At 41.7% G+C, this 19,745-nt stretch overlaps 1 protein-coding gene across 1 annotated transcript in view; it reads right to left on the bottom strand.

Moving 5' to 3' along the window:
• Positions 1–19,745, bottom strand: part of LOC119932531 (dynein heavy chain 11, axonemal-like) — a 44,528-nt gene that overhangs the window by 16,649 nt on the left and 8,134 nt on the right. Inside the window, exons 4-6 of the mRNA XM_038751785.1 lie at positions 18,955–19,054; positions 18,525–18,736; positions 3,034–3,201 (exon numbers count right to left, since the gene is read on the bottom strand). Coding sequence (XP_038607713.1) covers positions 3,034–3,201; positions 18,525–18,736; positions 18,955–19,054 — 480 coding nt within the window. The remainder of the gene's footprint in view (positions 1–3,033; positions 3,202–18,524; positions 18,737–18,954; positions 19,055–19,745) is intronic.

The following is a 19,745-nucleotide window of genomic DNA, read 5'->3' on the forward strand; positions in this document are numbered from 1 at the left end:
TTCTTTGGACCTTATTATTTTTGAGTCAAAATTTGGGGCACTTTTTAAAGTAGGATTGGAGTACTGTTCTTTAAAAGACAAATTGCAATTGTTTCTTGGAGTTTAGACGGCTGAGCCAGGATGATAACATAGGGAACTGACTACTGCCAACCCAAATTAAAACAGTGCAGTTGCCTGAGTTGAGAGCCATGTGCATGCTGAACTTGCAGATTTTTTCCCAACAAAAATAAAATCGATTTTTGTCAGTTTGGATTTTTTTAAAGTGTCCAACTTCCTGTAACTGTTGTGGTTATATAGCAAGTTAAGTGAGAAAATCCCAAACTCAGATTTTGGCACAGAGGCATGCCCCTGCCATGGTGGATAGGAATGGTGACAGATGCATTACTAGGGCGTAATCAAGCACAAAATTCCAAATCAGAAGAGTTCCTGGAATCCACAAATAAAAAGCAACCATCGACAAGTACAAAAGAGGAGCCCAGCAGCTTCTGTCTTCCAAATGATAAAATGACATACTTGATGCACCAGAAGTTTAAATAATGGCATCTCATTGATATCTCTCACACCGACACATACACGTGCCTGTCTCGTATCTTGAAGATGCTGCTACTGAAAAGAGGATTCTGTCTGTAATTGTGAGCATCAATGAGGGACATCACACCCTCAAAAACATACATGCCTATCTCACAATAAAACTGGGTTATGTTCCTCAAAGTTGTGTTTTCAGTTGCAATGTGGGTCACGTTTTCCCATAGGCTTATACGATATCAATGAGAATCGATGCCATAACCTCTGGGAAACGAATATAAAATTCCTTTACATAATATAGCCCACTGTTGGGTAGGGACCGTCTCTATATGTTGCCAACTTGTACTTCCCAAGCGCTTAGTACAGTGCTCTGCACACAGTAAGCGCCCAATAAATACGATTGAATGAATGAATGAATGTATATACTGAATTGATGACTGTCCCTAAACTATGATTTCATCTTTAAAGCAGCACAGCTTAGTGGAAAGAGCACGGGCTTGGAAGTCAGAGTCATGGGTTCTAATCCCAGCGCTGCCACTTGTCAGCTGTGTGACTTTAGGCAAATCATTTCACTTCTCTGGGCCTAAATTACCTCATCTGTAGAATGGGGGGGTTGAGACTGTGAACCCCATATGGGACTGGGACGGTGTCCAACCCGATTAGCTTGTATCCAACCCAGCACTTAGTGCAGTGCCTGGTACATAGTAAGCACTTACCAAATACCATTATTATTATTATTATTATCCTGCCATGTCTCATTTTCTTCACGTGTCCCATCCGGTATAGATTTATATTAAGAGAATGCCTACATTTCAGAATTATATTGTTCATAATCTTCTCTTACCATTTGATAATGAGAACAGCCTGATGGAACTGGTAGAACTGCTCAAGGAGCTGGAAGTGGTGCTTGTGTGTGGCCTCACAGCCAGAGAAGGATAGACAACACTACAGCTCTGTAGACCTTTAGTTTGCCTGGTACATAGTAAGCACTTACCAAATACCATTATTATTATTATTATTATTATCCTGCCATGTTTCATTCTCTTCGCGTGCCCCATCCGGTATAGCTTTATATTAAGAGAATGCCTACATTTCAGAATTATATTGTTCATAATCTTCTCTTACCATTTGATAATGAGAACGGCCTGATGGAACTGGTAGAACTGCTCAAGGAGCTGGAAGTGGTGTTTGTGTGTGGCCTCACAGCCAGAGAAGGATAGACAACACTACAGCTCTATAGACCTTTAGTTTGCTCTGGAGCCGTATACCCTGCCGTCGCCCCATTCTGAGCATCTCTCAGGTGATGAGCTGGCCTTCTTGATTCAGTTTATTCCTCCCTTATCGATAATTGCATCATTGGTCAGTGTGCTGCCCAGGTAACAGAATTCTAGGTCAGCTCTTAGCTAATATGTTGGGTGTATGGTTTCCCTGGTGCAGGGAATATTTATTTATTTTAAATAAATAAATAATAAGTAAATAAATAAATATTTATTTATTTTACTTGTACATGTCTATTCTATTTATTTTATTTTGTTAGTATGTTTGGTTTTGTTCTCTGTCTCCCCCTTTTAGACTGTGAGCCCACTGTTGGGTAGGGACTGTCTCTATATGTTGCCAACTTGTACTTCCCAAGCGCTTAGTACAGTGCTCTGAACACAGTAAGTGCTCAATAAATACAATTGATTGATTGATGGATTGCAGGCTGAAACATGATAGAGGGAGGGCAACAAACGATCCAGTTTATAGCCCCTGGATGTTTGTACTGTGGGGTGGTTGTAACTTGAGACAGCTTATAATAGAGCAAATTCTCTAGAGAAGCAGCATGGCGTAGTGGGTAGCACATTGGCCTGGGAATAAGGAGGTTATGGATTCTAATCCTGACTCCACCACTGGTCTGCTGTGTGACTTTGGGCAAGTCACTTCATTTCCCTATGCCTCATTTACCTCATCTGTAAAAAATGGGGATTAAGAGTGTAAACCCAATGTGGGACAGGGTTAGTGTACAACCTGATCAATCAATCAATCAATCAATCGTATTTATTGAGCGCTTACTATGCGCAGAGCACTGTACTAAGCGCTTGGGAAGTACAAATTGGCATCACATAGAGACAGTCCCTACCCAACAGTGGGCTCACCCCAGTGTTTAGAACAGTGCTTGGCACTTAGTGAGTGCTTAACAGTACCACAATTATTATTATTATATTATTATTATTGCCGACTTGTACTTCCCAAGCGCTTAGTACAGTGCTCTGCACACAGTAAGCGCGCAATAAATACGATTGATTGATATTATTATCATCTTTGGGATGGGTATGGCATCCCTAGGGCTACTCAGACCCTTTGGGTGCTGCTGAATGGCACTGCGGTCTCCTCAAGCAAGAGATCAAAATAGGACTGGCCCCAAGAGAATGACCTTGGCTCAGGGCTTGGTGTCAGGAGTAATGAAAAGTCACCGGGAAAGGAAGGACAGGGCATTCTTTTACCTCATGCTCACACTCTCACTCATACCTCATTGGTGCAATCCAGTGGATCGCGTTTGCTCTTTCGGAAGACCCTCCAGCTTTCATGAAATTCCTCACTGATGCAATATATTTCTTCCCATAGACTCTGGCCTCTCTGTCCCCCAGTCTCAATCCTCTTCAGAATGAGAAAATCTTCAGCAGCCACGAACAGTTCCTTTAAGCAAGGAGAAACTGCATCATGAACATGACAGCACGTTGAAGTACGATGGCCTAGTGAATAGAGCATGGGCCTGGGCGTCAGGAGGATCTGGGTTCTAATCCCAGTTTTGCCACTTGGCTTCTGTGTGACCTTGGGCAAGTCACTTAACTTCTCTGTGCCTCAGTTACCTCACATAAAATGGGGATTAAGACTGTGAGCCCTTTGGGGGACAGGGACTGTGTCCAACCTGATTATCTTGTATCTACCCCAGTGCTTAGTAAAGTGCCTGGTACATAGTAAGCACTTAAACAAATACCACCGTTATTATTTTCTAGTATCATTATTAACCATCAATCCATTTGTTTCTTAAGGTACTAACATCATTTAATAATAGTAATAATAATAATTGGCATTTGTTAAGCGCTTACTATGTGCAAAGCACTGTTCTAAGCGCTGGGGAGGATACAGGCTGATCAGGTTGCCCCACGTGGGGCTCACAGTCTTAATCCCCATTTTACAGATGAGGTAACTGAGGCCCAGAGAAGTTAAGTGACTTGCCCAAGATCACACAGCAGACATGTGGCGGAGGCGGAATTCGAACCCGTGATCTCTGACTCCAAAGCCCGTGCTCTTTCCACTGAGCCACGCTGCTTCTCTAGAAAATTTGACTTGACTTCTCATTTGACTTGTTGGCCAGATAATGATGGGGAAGGGGATATCACAGTATTTTTTTGTCACAATTCAACAGACTGGGCCAACACCTGATCTGAACTGGTACACTCCGGGAACTTTTGCTGAATTAGACTCCTTGTGTATACCTCCTGATTGGCCTTAGGAGAGCCTTCAGTTGGCATCTGGCATCCATTTTCCACACTGGCACCCCCATCCGAACCCTGAAACTCTTCTCAGATGATCCTAAATTGAGGCAGTGGGGACAAGGGGAAGAAGGGCCTGGTCATTCAGGCATGAGGGATGGAAAAGCCTGATTGCCACATGTCAATTGTGACATCCTACTTTGGATACTGAACTAATTTGGGGGTAGAGGCTCTAAACACAGAAATCCTGCCAGAAAGGTGCAAATGCTTGATTAAAATACATTGACACATTCCTTTAGTTGTGCTCTACGTAGAATCAAGCCAATTTTTCCATCAAAAAATAATCTTCCTCCCAAAGCCCATTTGGTCCGCACAGTCAGGGCCAATGTTTATGCAGTTATCTCGGTGGCTGTGTCTACAGCATGCGAAATTCAGACCCTCAAAGTACCTTCTTTGGCTCAACTGGATGAATTTTCCATCAGATGAGGGTTTCAGAGGTCTGAAATTCACTTTGCAATTAAATGCCAAAGGGTTTTTTTTTTTCCAGAGCTTAATCACTCTCATAGTCCTATATGTAGAACTGGGTTTTATATCTTCAGGGATCTTTCTCCACACCCACTCTACCTATTGAAGACTGGAAGCCTCCATAGGGAAGGAAATGGGTTTATTTAACTTCCTTTATACGGCACCAGCATTGATCCCTGCACATGGAGTGGTTGGATCAGTAGTATTTTGTTATGATGATAATTCCTGGAGACAATTCCGAAAGGGATACTCCAGAATAATTTCTGCAGGTTTATTCCCTACACACACCAGGAGGAGAGCTTAGAAGAATGATTTAAGGTCCCTACACAAGGGAAAATGCAAGATAGATAGGAATGAGGCAGAGCCTAAAAGGAACAACCTCTACAGTGGTGGCATTAGACGAACTAAGATTATTTTTCCTTTCTGCAAGGAAAATCCTTGCATAATCCTGTATTCAAGTAGGTCTTTGGGAGAAGTAAAACACCACAATGATTTTTTTTCTCACTATAACAGGTTGCAGTAATAATCGTTGAGTGCTATTAATGTTGAGGAAAAAAATATTTTGCATCAAATAATAAATACTCCAGAATTATTGTAATTCAGCAATGTCAGCGGTGTCCAAAGAACTTAATGAAAATACCACAAACATTTGCTATTAATGAAGCAAAAAGGTTGTTTACTTCACTACACATGCATAAATAATTTGTTCTATATTCATATTCATATAAATACCAGGTGTCAACTTCTTTCATGCCAAAATAAAGGAGTCTTTTTCCAAAGTTAGAGTGCCTCATGTTTTCCCTTGTTACCAATTAAACGTGGGTAAATCAGAAAATCAAAACATAACGTAGCCATTTATTTTCCTCCTTCAGAACTGACTTTTAAAAATTAAGTGTCAGAATCCATAGGGGGCCATGTGAAAGCTTTAAAATCAAGCAATCAGTGGCCTTTATTGAGCGCTTACTGTGTGCTAAGCAAAACCGCAAAGAAGTTGGTTTGATGGTGAGAGTGGCAAAATGTTGCCTGAGTGATGCATATGGACTCTGTTGCTGACAGGTTCCTCTTTTTCCGGTCTGACCTTCCCTAGGATTTTCTTGACAGGGCTAGACTTCCCTAATTCATTCATTCGTTCAACTGTATTTATTGAGCGCTTACTGTGGTGCCGAGCACTGTACTAAGCGCTTGGGAAGTACAAGTTGGCAACATATAGAGACGGTCCCTACCCAACAGAGGGCTCACAGTCTAGAAGGGGGAGACAGACAACAAAACAAAACATATTAACAAAATAAAATAAATAGAATTGTAAATATGTACAAATAAAATAGAGTAATAAATATGTACAAACATATATACAGGTGCTGTGGGGAGGGGAAGGAGGTAGGGTGGGGGGGGCCTGGGGGTGAGAGGAAGGAGGGGGCTCAGTGTGGGAAGGCCTCCTGGAGGAGGTGAGCTCTCAGTAGGGCTTTGAAGGGAGGAAGAGAGCTAGCTTGGCGGATGTGTGGAGGGAGGGCTTTCCAGGCCAGGGGGAGGTCGTGGGCCGGGGGTCGACGGTGGGACAGGCGAGAACGAGGCACAGTGAGGAGGTTAGCGGCAGGGGAGCGGAGGGTGCGGGCTGGGCTGGAGAAGGAAAGAAGGGAGGTGAGGTAGGAGGGGGCGAGGGGATGGACAGCCTTGAAGCCGAGAGTGAGGAGTTTCTGCCTGATGCGTAGGTTGATTGGTAGCCACTGGAGATTTTTGAGGAGGGGAGTAACATGCCCAGAGCGTTTCTGCACAGAGATGATCTGGGCAGCAGCGTGAAGTGTAGATTGAAGTGGGGAGAGACAGGAGGATGGGAGATCAGAGAGGAGGCTGATGCAGTAATCCAGTCAGGATAGGATGAGAGATCGAACCAGCAGGGTAGCGGTTTGGATGGAGAGGAAAGGGCGGATCTTGGCAACGTTGCAGAGGTGAGAGCGGCAGGTTTTGGTGATGGATTGGATGTGAGGGGTGAACGAGAGAGCAGAGTCGAGGATGACACCAAGGTTGCGGGCTTGTGAGACGGGAAGGATGGTAGTGCCGTCAACAGCATTGGACAGACAGGGTTGGACCAAGGCACCACCACTCTCCTATAACACCACTCAACTTCCAAACTCCTCTGCAAGTATCAACTCTCTCACAGACCCTAATTGTCCCTTATTTTACTACATCCTGGCACTTTCTCATCTATTCAAATTCGGACCATTATTTCCCAAGGAAACCAACACCGAGGTAATCTGTTGAGAAGCAGTGTGGCCCTAATGGATAAAGCCCAGGCCTATTTATTTTACTTGTACATATTTATTCTATTTATTTTGTTTTGTTAATATGTTTTGGTTTGTTCTCTGTCTCCCCCTTCTAGACTGTGAGCCCACTGTTGGGTAGGGACCGTCTCTATATGTTGCCAACTTGTACTTCCCAAGCGCTTAGTACAGTGCTCTGCACACAGTAAGCGCTCAATAAATACGATTGATTGATTGATTGTGAGTCAGAAGGACTTGGGTTCTAACGCCAGCTCTGCCACTTGTCTGCTGTGTGACCTTAGGCAAGTCACTTCACTTCTCTGTGCCTCAGTTCCCTCATCTGGAAAATGGGGATTAAGACTGTGAGCTTCATGTGAGACACAGACTGCGGGTCCAACCCGATTACCTCGTATCTACCCCAGACCTTTAAAAAACAAAAACAAACCCAAAACAAAAAACCCATTGCTTGGTCCAAAATCACTTGTAGAGCATAACACCACTGACTGGCCTAGACTTCAGCCATGTTTTTGTTACAGCAGGGAAGGGAACATAGTGAGGTGATCTGGTGATTTAGAAACAAATCATTTATTTAGGTGAAGAAACAGATTACCTCGATGTGCACCAGCCGTTCAAGAATTTTGTCAAATTGGGAAAATACAAGGCTGGTAGAGAAGTCCCACACCTTAACATCCTGCCCAGTTTTCAAACTATGCATCAGCTTCTTCTGGTAAGTGCTGAAAGCTGCCTTAAAGCTCTGAAGCATCTGTATTGTTAATTGAAGCTTTTCCTTCCCCTCTTTTAGATCCATTCTAAAAACCTTCTCAGGAATAAGGTATCTGAAAGCCTTTTAAAATAATGAAAGACAACATAACCTTCCTCACTCCTAAAGACAACATTTTAAAATTTCATAATCACTATTAGTATTATCTGATTGGCCTAGGGTCCTTACCAAGAGGAAGAGCGTGGCTTAGGAAACCATCCAAAACCCATGGAACACACTGAAAAAAATGGACATGTCAAATCTCTATCAAATGACAATTCCACTGAATGCAAATTCTATTCTTTTATTGCTTGCCTTTAGCCAGTGCGTGATATTTATGCATATTATCAGAACAGTAGCTAATGCATCTGACCACGGAAATCTGAATTGCTTAATTTTTCACAGCAGGATTGAAAACAAAAACTGTGGGATGCTATAATCATTACTATTATTTTGTAGGGCTTTTTTATCCCAAGGAAGATACCACTGCATTAAAATTAACACTATAAAAGAACAGCTGCTAACCTGGCAAAGACTTCGAACAGAAAATACTTACATGAGATCTCAGGCTTAGTATCAATTTTATACTAAATGTCATATTTTTCACACAGTAGTTTATTCAGAACACTAAGTACTGAATTTATTTCAATAGCGACCTTGTTAGACGTTTCAGCTTTTGAACTTGTAACAGCTTATTTTTCACGTTTAGGGTGCAGACAGCACCTTGCACGCTGTAGGCCTCCATAATATTATCCCAAAACAACATAAAAGATGTACATAAAAGGCAAGTGTTGTGGATTTTACCTCTTCCATCTCTGGCGACCTGAGCATTTGCAAAAGGGGAAACAATTCCGATTTTAGCCATTAAAATGGGAATTTGCCAATGAAGAGTTTCCTGATTGTTTCATTAAGATAGCCCCAAGAGAAACATGTCATCTGAGACCTCTGGCCCCTCTAGGCCCAGATAAGCAAGTGGGAGCTGCTTACAGTCTGCACATATCACAGATGCACTGCCCTTGAAATGCTCTGCCCGCTTCCTAAACCATCATCTTCCAGCCTGGGAGAAACCAAACCCCACTGGCCCCATTGGGAAAGAACCCAGAATTCCTATTCCAGGTCTCGGGTCCTTCCCTGAGATACACATTCCTGCTACCTCTAGATACAAATGGGAATCCCACTCACAGTCACCCTGGGAAATGGACTCTCTATTCCAGAAAGACATCTCGTGTATATATATATGTATAATATATTATACATATACATTATATTATATATATTATATATATACACTATATATTATATATATAATGTATAATATGTATATATGTTTGTACATATTTATTACTCTATTTATTTATTTTACTTGTACATATCTATTCTATTTATTTTATTTTGTTAGTATGTTTGGTTTTGTCTCCCCCTTTTAGACTGTGATACAAATGGGAATCCCACTCACAGTCACCTTGGGAAATGGACTCTCTATTCCAGAAAGACATCTTGTGTATATATATATGTATAATATATTATACATATACATTATATTATATATATTATACATATACATTATATATTATATATATAATGTATAATATGTATATATGTTTGTACATATTTATTACTCTATTTATTTATTTATTTTACTTGTACATATCTATTCTATTTTATTTTGTTAGTATGTTTGGTTTTGTCTCCCCCTTTTAGACCGTGAGCCCACTGTTGGGTAGGGATTGTCTCTATATGTTGCCAACTTGTACTTCCCAAGCGCTTAGTACAGTGCTCTGCACACAGTAAGCGCTCAATAAATGCAATTGATGATGATGATGATCTCGTCTTCCTTCCGTGACATTAGTCAGTTAATCATATTTATTGAGTGCTTTCTGTATGCAGAGCACTGTACTAAGCGCTAGGGAGAGTACACTATAACAATAAGAAGACACATTCCCTGCCCACAGTGAGCTTACAGTCCAGGTTACACCTAAAACACTGAACACTATGCTCAGGGCGTGAGCTGATGAACTCAATGCTGGTCCTCTTGGGGTCAGCTTTGCAAGTTGGCCATATTAATGACCGTCTCCTGGGCTCAATTTTAACAATGATGATTGCGGTAATTGTTGAGCACTTACCAAGTGCCAACACTTAGGGAAACATTATGGCATAGTAGGGAAGCAGCGTGGCATAGTGGAAAGACCACGGGCTTGGGAGTCAGAGGGCCTGGGTTCTAATCCCGGCTCTGCCACCAACCCTATGCTCCGTTCACTTGTCTCTGTCCTCAAGCTGCGGCGCTTATTACATTTGTGGGGCCTGCCTAGTGACCCTGATCCAGCTGTTATGCAGCGGACACAGGCCGTCCATACACACCCCCTGCCACTACCACAAACATCATTCAGCTGGGAGCTGCACTGTGCAGCAGCTCCGGTGAGAGAGGAAGAAAGCACGGGAAGAAGGAGCAGAAGCCATCCTAGACACCAGCAGAAATCAGAATGGGATGGTGATGCAGACACAAAAACATCTCTTACACATCTATACTTTCTCCTCATAGGGCTTTTGCTTCTGCCTGCCTATAATAATAAAATAATAATAATGGTATTTATTAAGCACTTACTACATATCTGTACATATCTATAATTCTATTTATTTATATTGATGCCTGTTTACTTGTTTTGATCAATAATTTCTATAGATAAATAATAATAATAATAATGATGGCATTTATTAAGCGCTTACTATGTGCAAAGGACTGTTCTAAGCGCTGGGGAGGTTACGAGGTGATCAGGTTGTCCCACGTGGGGCTCACAGTCTTAATCCCCATTTTAGAGATGAGGCAACTGAGGCACAGAGAAGTTAAATGACTTGCCTAAAGTCACACAGCTAGCAATTGGCAGAGCCGGGATTTGAACCCATGACCTCTGACTCCAAAGCCCGTGCTCTTTCCACTGAGCCACGCTGCTATAGAATTTCAATGACTGTATGAGTATAAAACAAAAGTCCAATTGAAAGCTGATTATTTGACCATCCAGTGTCCAAATCAGCCACTTGTCTAGATGATGAAAAGACTTGGAAAATCTAACAAAACTGGGAGTGTAAATGTCTGAGATAGCCAAACCCAATTTTCTTTGATTAATGACCTTTCAATTATATGAACAGCCCCAGTCCCATTAATGTGGATAATTGACTTTCTGTGGCACTACTTGGTGTTCACAAGCTTTGTTCTACAACTTTTAGACTGTGAGCCCACTGTTGGGTAGGGACTGTCTCTATGTGTTGCCAATTTGTACTTCCCAAGCGCTTAGTACAGTGCTCTGCACATAGTAAGCGCTCAATAAATACGATTGATTGATTGATTGATTGATTGTTCTTTTCCCGTAACACTGATAAGCAAATATCTATATCTTTGCTCAGAGAATCATTTTACCATAAAACACTTATGCATCAACTATTTTCTTCTGTGCTTCACAGAGTTAAATCTGAAGCTTCCCCTAAACTTCTTGGTGTCAAAGCCCCGAAGGGAAGACAATTTCTTTTACATAAGGTATCATAGTACAGTGCTCTGCACATAGTAAGCGCTCAATAAATACGATTGATAATGATACCCTCCCTCTCACCCTGAGGTCATCCCTTCTGCCCTAGCAGCAAGCTAAAATCCACTTCACACTTGCTTCTGGATTTTCTTGCTTTTTTGTCAGTTTAAGCCTGCCCCCTCCTGTTGTTTTGAGATTGATTTTTATTCATTTTTGCCAAGGTTTTTAGGCAATTGGAAGCAAAAACACTGGAGGAAAGAAGACAGTGGAGAAAGTGAATAGAGGCCCAAGTTCTGCTTTCCAGAGCTCGCCACATGTGCATTTCCACAGTCACTGGACTTCACGAGTGGCAGAAATGACTTGTTCATCTGCTCCTGCATTTCAAAAAAGCAGGCAGGGTAAAAGGATGTTTCCCGCAGGTAATGACTCCCGGCATGCTCTGTATGTGACTTCTACTTTCTTGCAATATTCTTGGGTCTGGATATCTATTGACTTGTATCCACTTAGCTGTATTATTTATCCTGTACTATTCCCTGTACATTATCCACAAGTAAATTGCATACTCCTTAAGGAAAAATGTCACGTCTCATCGTTCTGCACCTTAAGCCCACCCATGGGGGAATGCAATGAATGTTAAATAAATGAAAATCTGAGTTTCCCAATTTTGGAATTACCTGAAGTGCTTCCTCTCTGAAATAAGCTAGGGGAACCCTATTTTACTGCTGCGTTTCATGGATAGGCTCTGGCTTTTATCCAAAGGCAGGTCAATTTGGCTATAATACTTCTGAGTGGCAAGAGTGAGTGGTTGGTGATGCCGCTTTGAATCCTTGATGCAAAGTAACATGTATCGAACACTTCCATGTGCTGTGCCATACAGCAACTCTAAAGTCTTGCCTTCTGCTCTCAGGGAGACCACTTTCTCAGGAAAAGACCCCATTGTCAGGGCACTGACATATACACATTAAAGCTGTTGAATTCTTTTCTTCCTTTCTCTCTCTTGTAAACACAGGGAAGAAATTGTTGGTGGGAAGTGACAGAAGAAAATGACTCAAGGGCTGTGAAAGAGCCTAATCAGTGAAGGCTTCATGGAGGAGAGGAGTTTTAAGTGGAGGCCCAAAATTGGAGCAAGAGGTGACAGTGAACAGAAAGATGATTTTGGACGCAATAAATAGGGTGAAAGAAGCCTCAATCAGGAATTGGAGATACAGAGAGAAAGATGAAAGAGGAGTTGGAGTAGTTATAAATCATCCAGCTATTGTATACAGTTCTTATACAAGTAATGGGATCGAGCCTTAGCTGTTGGAATCTGGAGTCTTACAGCAACCAATTAAGCCATATTCACTGCTAGTGAAGGGAATATTATGGCCTTCAAGAAACATTTTAGGACCAGGGATGTAAAAGATTTGGGTTTTGATGAACTGAGACAAATCTGCCTTTGATCTCTATTTCCTTTATTACTCACCTAAAGTCAAACCAACAAACATACTCAATTGTGTAGTATGAGGGTATAAATTCCTTGGAACGAGCTCTATTTAAAAATGTTCCTTATGTTCTCTTCCCTCAAACATTTTGTCCATAAATGTTTATGGGAAGCAGGGTTTATAGTATATCTCTCGTGGCTGTCCTTCCAGTTTGAAGAGAACATTACTGGAGATGAGATTCAATCCATGCCTATGGGTGTAGCATGAAATGAGAAGCAGCAAGGCCTAGTGGACAGAGGTACTAATCCTGACTCCGCCACTTAATAATAATAATAATAATAGCATTTATTAAGCGCTTACTATGTGCAAAGCACTGTTTGTCAGCTGTGTTACTTGGGGCAAATCTATTAACTTCTCTGGGCTTCAGTTACCTCATCTGTAAAATGGGGATTAATCAATCACTCGTATTTACTGAGTGCTTATTTAACTGTGCAGAGCACTGTACTAAGCACTGGGAGAGGACAATAGAACAGAATTAGCAGGTCCTCTAACTCCCAGGACTATGCTCTTTCATTTAAAATACTTTAAAACACACACTGTCAATGATCTGAATACATGCTTAAGGCAATACATTCAGAGCATACACTAGAATTCCTTTGGGGGAACTTCTGTAAGTTACTAAGTAAAAAAAAAGCTTAAGGGGACCAAATCTGCCCAACAATAGATAATATCTACTCCAAGATAACACATCAAATCAATTACTACTAAGCCATGAAGCACTAAATCAGGCATCTGAGGGCTGGCAAAAATGTACTGGATTAACCATTTTTACATTTGAATTTTACAAGCAAAACTAAGTAAAATCAACAGTGTGAAGCAGTGTGGCACAGTGGAAAGTGTACAGGCCTGGGGTTCAGAGGATCTGGGTTCTAATCCCAGCTCTGTCACATGTCTACTGGGTGACCTTGAGCAAGTCACTTTACTTTTCTGTGCCTCACTGCCTCACCTGCCAAATGGGAATTAAGACTGTGAGCCCACATGGGACATGGACTGTGTCCAACCTGACTATCTCATATTTTACCCCAGTACGGTGTCTGGGACATAGTAAACACATAACAAATGCCATTTAAAAAAAAAATCACTGGCCAAGGACCAATGGGACCAGAAACATCAATATCTGAGATTCTAAACCTTGCTACGCAAGAAGATCACAGTGCTGCACGCTCTTCAATGGGAAAAAAAATGGTGCTCAGGAAACCTGAACACTAGAATAGAGGGAGGCAATGAGTCTGTGTGCAGTGAATGTTTGTGGCTGAATTTCTCCCTCCTGCTCATCCTCCCTCTGGAATAAATTAACAGAACAAAATAATCAAGAAATGCCAGGTCAAAATTTGAAGAAATGAGTCCAGCTTCTTAAGAATCCAGGCTAATGCAAATCTTGGATGGAGCCTTAGAAATGGTTGTGCAAATATAAGGTGTCAGAGAAAGGAGATGAAGAAAAACGAGCCACTTGAAACTGCTTTTTGTCTTACAATTTTTCATCACAGAGAAGGTGAGAATCACGGAATCTTAGAGCTGGGAAAAGCCATGAGAAGATCATCTGGCCAACCTCCTGACTTGAAGCAGGTGAATGATGAAACTATCCAATAAAAAAAGTATATATTTTTTCTTTATAATCTCCAGAAACAGTGACTACACAATCACCTAAGGAGTCCATTCCAATGTTTTCTCTCCCTCACACTCTAGAAGTCCTTGTTTATGCCCAATGTAATCCATCCCATATCTTCTTATGAATCCCTCCTCTACCCCTTGTACCAAGCTGAGCTCAAGTCAATCCATGTTCAGTCTGAGAAGACATTAAACAAAATTGGGTAAAAATATGAACAGAAGTACTGAAAAGCTGCCACAATATTTACAGCAACAGCACGACCAGCTATCATACTCCATTATGTAACTCATAATCAGACAGTCTGCCCCACTCCATCCGAACAGCATTCATAAATTAACGATTATACTTAAATGATCTCTGCTTAGGTAAATCAGCCCTATAGATTGTCCTGCAAATTACGTGCAATTCCAGTTAAGAGACAGGGTCTGAAGAAGAGATTATAAGAAACTAAAACAAACACTTTTCTCCCAATATTCCCATTTGTTACTTCAGTCAATTGCCTAGATTGGAGGCTTAACCTCAGCCTTAAAAAACACCTTTTGTGTCATTCCAAATATATCCATTCAGCAGTTAGTTTAACTTAGCAGTGGGTGTAGGCGGAAATTGAAAACGGGTGACCCTGGTCAGGTGTTGAATATCTGCTTTGAAAAGAAGGCAGTTTTGATTAGCCAAGTTCAGGAATCCAATAGCATAATTGCAATAGGCTGAATTCTGATACTGTTCCATCCATCAGGTTACAACCACTGCCAATCATTCTTTACTTCCTTTCCAACCCTCCTGATAGCTACACCACCAGGCTGCAGTGGAAATCTGAACAACCTGAGGAAAAGGTTGTGTATTATTTCATGAAAATGGTTGTAGGCACTCAATAAATATTGCACAGAGCTGATGAGACTTAATTTTCTCCATTGAGGGAAATAAGCCTTAGTGCAGTTTCATCACAATGAAAAGAAAAAGGAGATAACGCACACAAAATCTCAAAATGTGGCACCATTCCTTTAAATCAGCTAAATTGTAGTTTTCCCTAAGTTGTATCTACCCCAGCGATTAGAAAAGCAACTGGCACATAGTAACCACTTAAATATCTCAAGAAAAAGAAAAGAAAAGGTACCCCGTTCAGCTCTCTCTCTCTCTCTCTCTCTCTCTCTCTTTCTCTCTCTCTCTCTCTCTCAAAAAGCTCTACTAGCACTACCTGTTGTTCACTTATAATATTAACCTAAAAGAAACTCTCCCACTTCCTTTTTCTTACTAAGCTTTCTGGCGACAGAAGGAAAAACAGGAAAGCACAGCAACCCCAGCTATATGCAAAACTAAACTGGACAAAATACGAGAAAATACAATGCAGGCAACAATTGTGTACTGGCAGGAAAATGAACTAAGTAACTTAAAGGGTATTTTCCATCTCTAATTTTCATGATTAAAAGAAAGAGGCTGAGTGAGGTACATGTGGGGCCGATTGTAAGTTTGCCAAGGAATCCTAATTTAGATCAAAGCGGGACTATATGATACTGAACCGTAAACACCCCAATGTGCGTTACTTCAAGGAAGTTGTTAGTGTGTCCCCGATGGCTATTATGTGATGCAGTGGCCCTCTAGCAGGCACCCTTTAATTACTAATATGGCCAAAAATCCCCTAGAAGAGAGAGGAATGTAAATGAGACCTCCTGCTCTTTTGAACATTTTATGTATTTGCCAGATTAAAATTTGCTGAGGACTTTGGTTTTACTGATTACTGTTGGTAGTGATGTAGGCTCTTTGGATTAAATCCGACTTTCCAAAAGCCATTTCCTATTGGTGATCATATTATTTTTCATGGTGGCTGCTCAGTAAAATGATCAGACGACCCACTTTAGGGAGGCCGGGGGAACGAAGGGGAGTCCATAGGTCTTGAGGGTAAGGCTTTCTCTCTTTCTCTGGCTCCACCTTTGTTTCCTTACTTTTTGAACCCAATTCCTGGAAGTCGCACCCCATTCCACCTTGCGTCTACTGAAAATATGGGCAGGGAGGAGCAGCTCAGCCTAGTGGGAAGAGCACAGGCCCAAGAGTCAGGGAACCTGGGTTCTAATACTGACTCTGTCATCTGTTTGCTGTGTGGCTTTGGGCAGAGTCACCTCACTTCTCTGTGTTTCAATTTCCTCATCTCTAAAACGGGGATTCAATACCTGTTTTCCCTCCTCTGACTGTGAGCCCCAAGTGGGACAGGAATTGTGTCTGACCCGATTAACCTGTATCAATCAATCAATCGTATTTATTGAGCGCTTACTATGTGCAGAGCACTGTACTAAGCACTTGGGAAGTACAAATTGGCAACACATAGAGACAGTCCCTACCCAACAGTGGGCTCACAGTCTAAAAGGGGGAGACAGAGAACCAAACCAAACATACTAACAAAATAAAACAAATAGAAATAGAATAGATATGTAGATAGATGTAGATAGATAGATAGATAGATGTAGAACAAATAGAATAGAATAGAAGCAGCGTGGCTCACTGGAAAGAGCACGGGCTTTGGAGTCAGAGTTCATGGGTTCAAATCTCGGCTCTGCCAGTTGTCAGCTGTGTGACTTTGGGCAAGTCACTTAACTTCCCTGTGCCTCAGTTACCTCATCTGTAAAATGGGGATGAAGACTGTGAGCCCCCCGTGGTACAACCTGATCGCCTTGTAATCTCCCCAGCGCTTAGAACAGTGCTTTGCACATAGTAAGCGCTTAATAAATGCCATCATTATTATTATTATTATTATTATATGTACAAGTAAAATAAATAAATAGAGTAATAAATATGTACAAACATATATACATATATACAGGTGCTGTGGTGAAGGGAAGGAGGTAAGATGGGGGGATGGAGAGGGGGACGAGGGGGAGAGGAGGGAAGGGGCTCAGTCTGGGAAGGCCTCCTGGAGGAGGTGAGCTCTCAGCAGGGCCTTGAAGGGAGGAAGAGAGCTAGCTTGGCGGAGGGGCAGAGGGAGGGCATTCCAGGCCCGGGGGATGACGTGGGCCGGGGGTCGACGGCGGGACAGGCGAGAATTTGTAACAATGCTTGACCCGTAGTACATGCTTATCAACTATAACAATAACAATAGTAACAATGATAATAACGCTACCCTTCAGTAGGTCGGGAGGTGGTAAGAATAGTTTGGAAGCAATTTCTTTGACTATTTCCAAAGTCGAATCAATCAGTGGTATTTATTGAATGCTTACTATGTGAAGAGCACTGTTCTAAGCACTTGAGAGAGAACAATACAAGAAAATAAGCAGACACGTTCCCAGAAGGCCACCTTCCCCCTGAGAGTGTCACTAGGCTGTGACTTGTGAATCCACTATTTCCGCTTGGAGAAGGTTCAGACAGACATTACTGAGCTCAGTCTCCACCTGCCCAGCCCACACGGCAGCTCCTTGGGGCCAGCATGGTTTGAACTGGGAATTAGAATTGGAGCGTCGGGTTGCAGAATTTTAATGGAAGACTCAAATGCGGCCTAGAGACAAGAAATTCCTATGGAACAGGATTGGAAAGCAAACATTTCTGGGAGTCAGGAGACCTGGGTTCTAATCACACTTGCCTGCTGTGTGATCTTGGGTAAGTCATCTAACTTTTCTGTGCATTTCCTCAACTATAAAATAGAAATTAAGTACTTCTTAGGGTGTGACCCACTGTGGAACAGAGACTGGCTGATTTGATTGTATCTACCCCAAAGGTGGCAGGTAGGAAGCGCTTAATAAGTCCCATTATTATTACTACTACTACTAATGATAATAATAAAAATATTTATCTAAACATGGAAAAGTGCTTTATATCCTAGGTCCTCTCTTAGCCTCAACCTTCACGGAAAACACAGAAGTGAAAGGTGTAGACCGTCATGCATAGTTAGAGGCTCAGGTTTCTAGCAGACACTCACAAAGCCCTAAGATGCTTAATAAATAGCATAACTCCCGCAATTATCAGCCATTCATGAGGCATCACCAACATCCACCCTTCCTAAGCATAACCTTTCCCTATTCTAAATTTATTTTTGGTGCTATCAAAGCCAGTGACATCTGTTCCATAATATACAGATACAGCCATCAAAAACGCATTAATCAGTAAACTACATAAAGCAGAGCATATAAACATTCCTCCCCAATGGTTTCCAAGTTCTTCAAAAGGCAAAGTTGTCAAATAGGCATAGAAGAGTCACCAGGAATGATGCAAGGGCAGGAAGGGAAAGAGCAGAAGAGAGGCAGCTCAAAGGAGAGGACAAAAAGGATTATCTTCAGCAACATTCGGAGAATGTAACAGACTACAAACCTGTACAGAACTTTTCAAGATTTGAAGCCCTAATCCAAGAAACGTACAACTTTTCATCTGAAACCTGAACACGCATTTTCCTTACCCTGTCAATTAGCAGATTACAAAACTCTTGTAGCAGGACAACCATTCTGCCAGGAAAGCAGTAGTATTTGGAGTGAGTCCAGGTCAGACAGATGGTATGGAAAAGGGGTTCAATGAGTCGTTCAATATCTGAGAAGTCTGATTTCTCCAAGAAGACAATGTAGTTTTTTAAAGGACTGAGGCGCACGTTGATATCCCAAGCCTGTGACACAGCTAGGAGATGCAAAAGGGAAATCCACTCAAACAGATGTCTTTGTAAGACAGTTATAAATTTCACAATCTGTTTTACAGACAGACGATTGAATGAGGCTGTGGTATGGAAAATATTTGGAGAAACTAAACATGTAAATGAGTGTAATTAAAGAATCGGAAAATTCCTTTGTCTACTGCTTTTCCAGCCAACTGTGTGTGTCAAAAGCAAAGTATCATACCTTCTTCAACTTGTAAGATCAGGTGTTTGAAAGTGGGATAATAGCTGCTGTTTCTTCTCCTTAAAATGCTAATTATCTTTCGAACCTTTGGATCTTGTAACTGTGACAAAATAAAAGGACATTTGATATGCAGAACTGACTGATATTGGTGTTAACGTCATGCTGGGGTCTTTAACAAAAGCTGATAAAATAGGCTGGTAGTTCTCCAGTATGTGGCAAGTTGGCATAGGCTCTAGTCACCATTGTCCTCTAGATTAGAAGACACAGGTGCAGTGAGTACAGTAGCTGGATGGGTTTGTAGAGAATCGGGGTGTCCCTCCTACCTTGATGAAATGCCAGGTCTGTCTTCTGGTTCCGTTTGACTAGACAGTCAAAGCCAGTCAGGGCACTTCTGCTTATGATAATGTCTTTTAAAGTGCCTAGTTTTCATTCCCTCTACATCTCCTGTTTAACTGCTCCCGGCCCTAAGAACCCTTAAAAAGCAGCGGGAGTTCTTCGAGAGCCTCAATCAATCATATTTATTGAGTGCTTACAGTGTGCAGAGCACTGTACTGAGCACTTGGGAGAGTACAATATAGTGGTATAGTGCCAGGCACATAGTAAGTGCTTAAATACCACTAAAAAAACCCCCAGAATTGATAGATAATAATAATAATGGCATTTATTAAGCGCTTACTATGTGCAGAGCACTGTTCTAAGCGTTGGGGAGGTTACAAGGTGATCAGGTTGTCCCATGGGGGGCTCACAGTTTTAATCCCCATTTTACAGATGAGGTAACTGAGGCCCGGAGA

This window comes from Tachyglossus aculeatus, chromosome 9, assembly GCF_015852505.1.
Source record: "Tachyglossus aculeatus isolate mTacAcu1 chromosome 9, mTacAcu1.pri, whole genome shotgun sequence".
Lineage (NCBI taxonomy): Eukaryota > Metazoa > Chordata > Mammalia > Monotremata > Tachyglossidae > Tachyglossus > Tachyglossus aculeatus.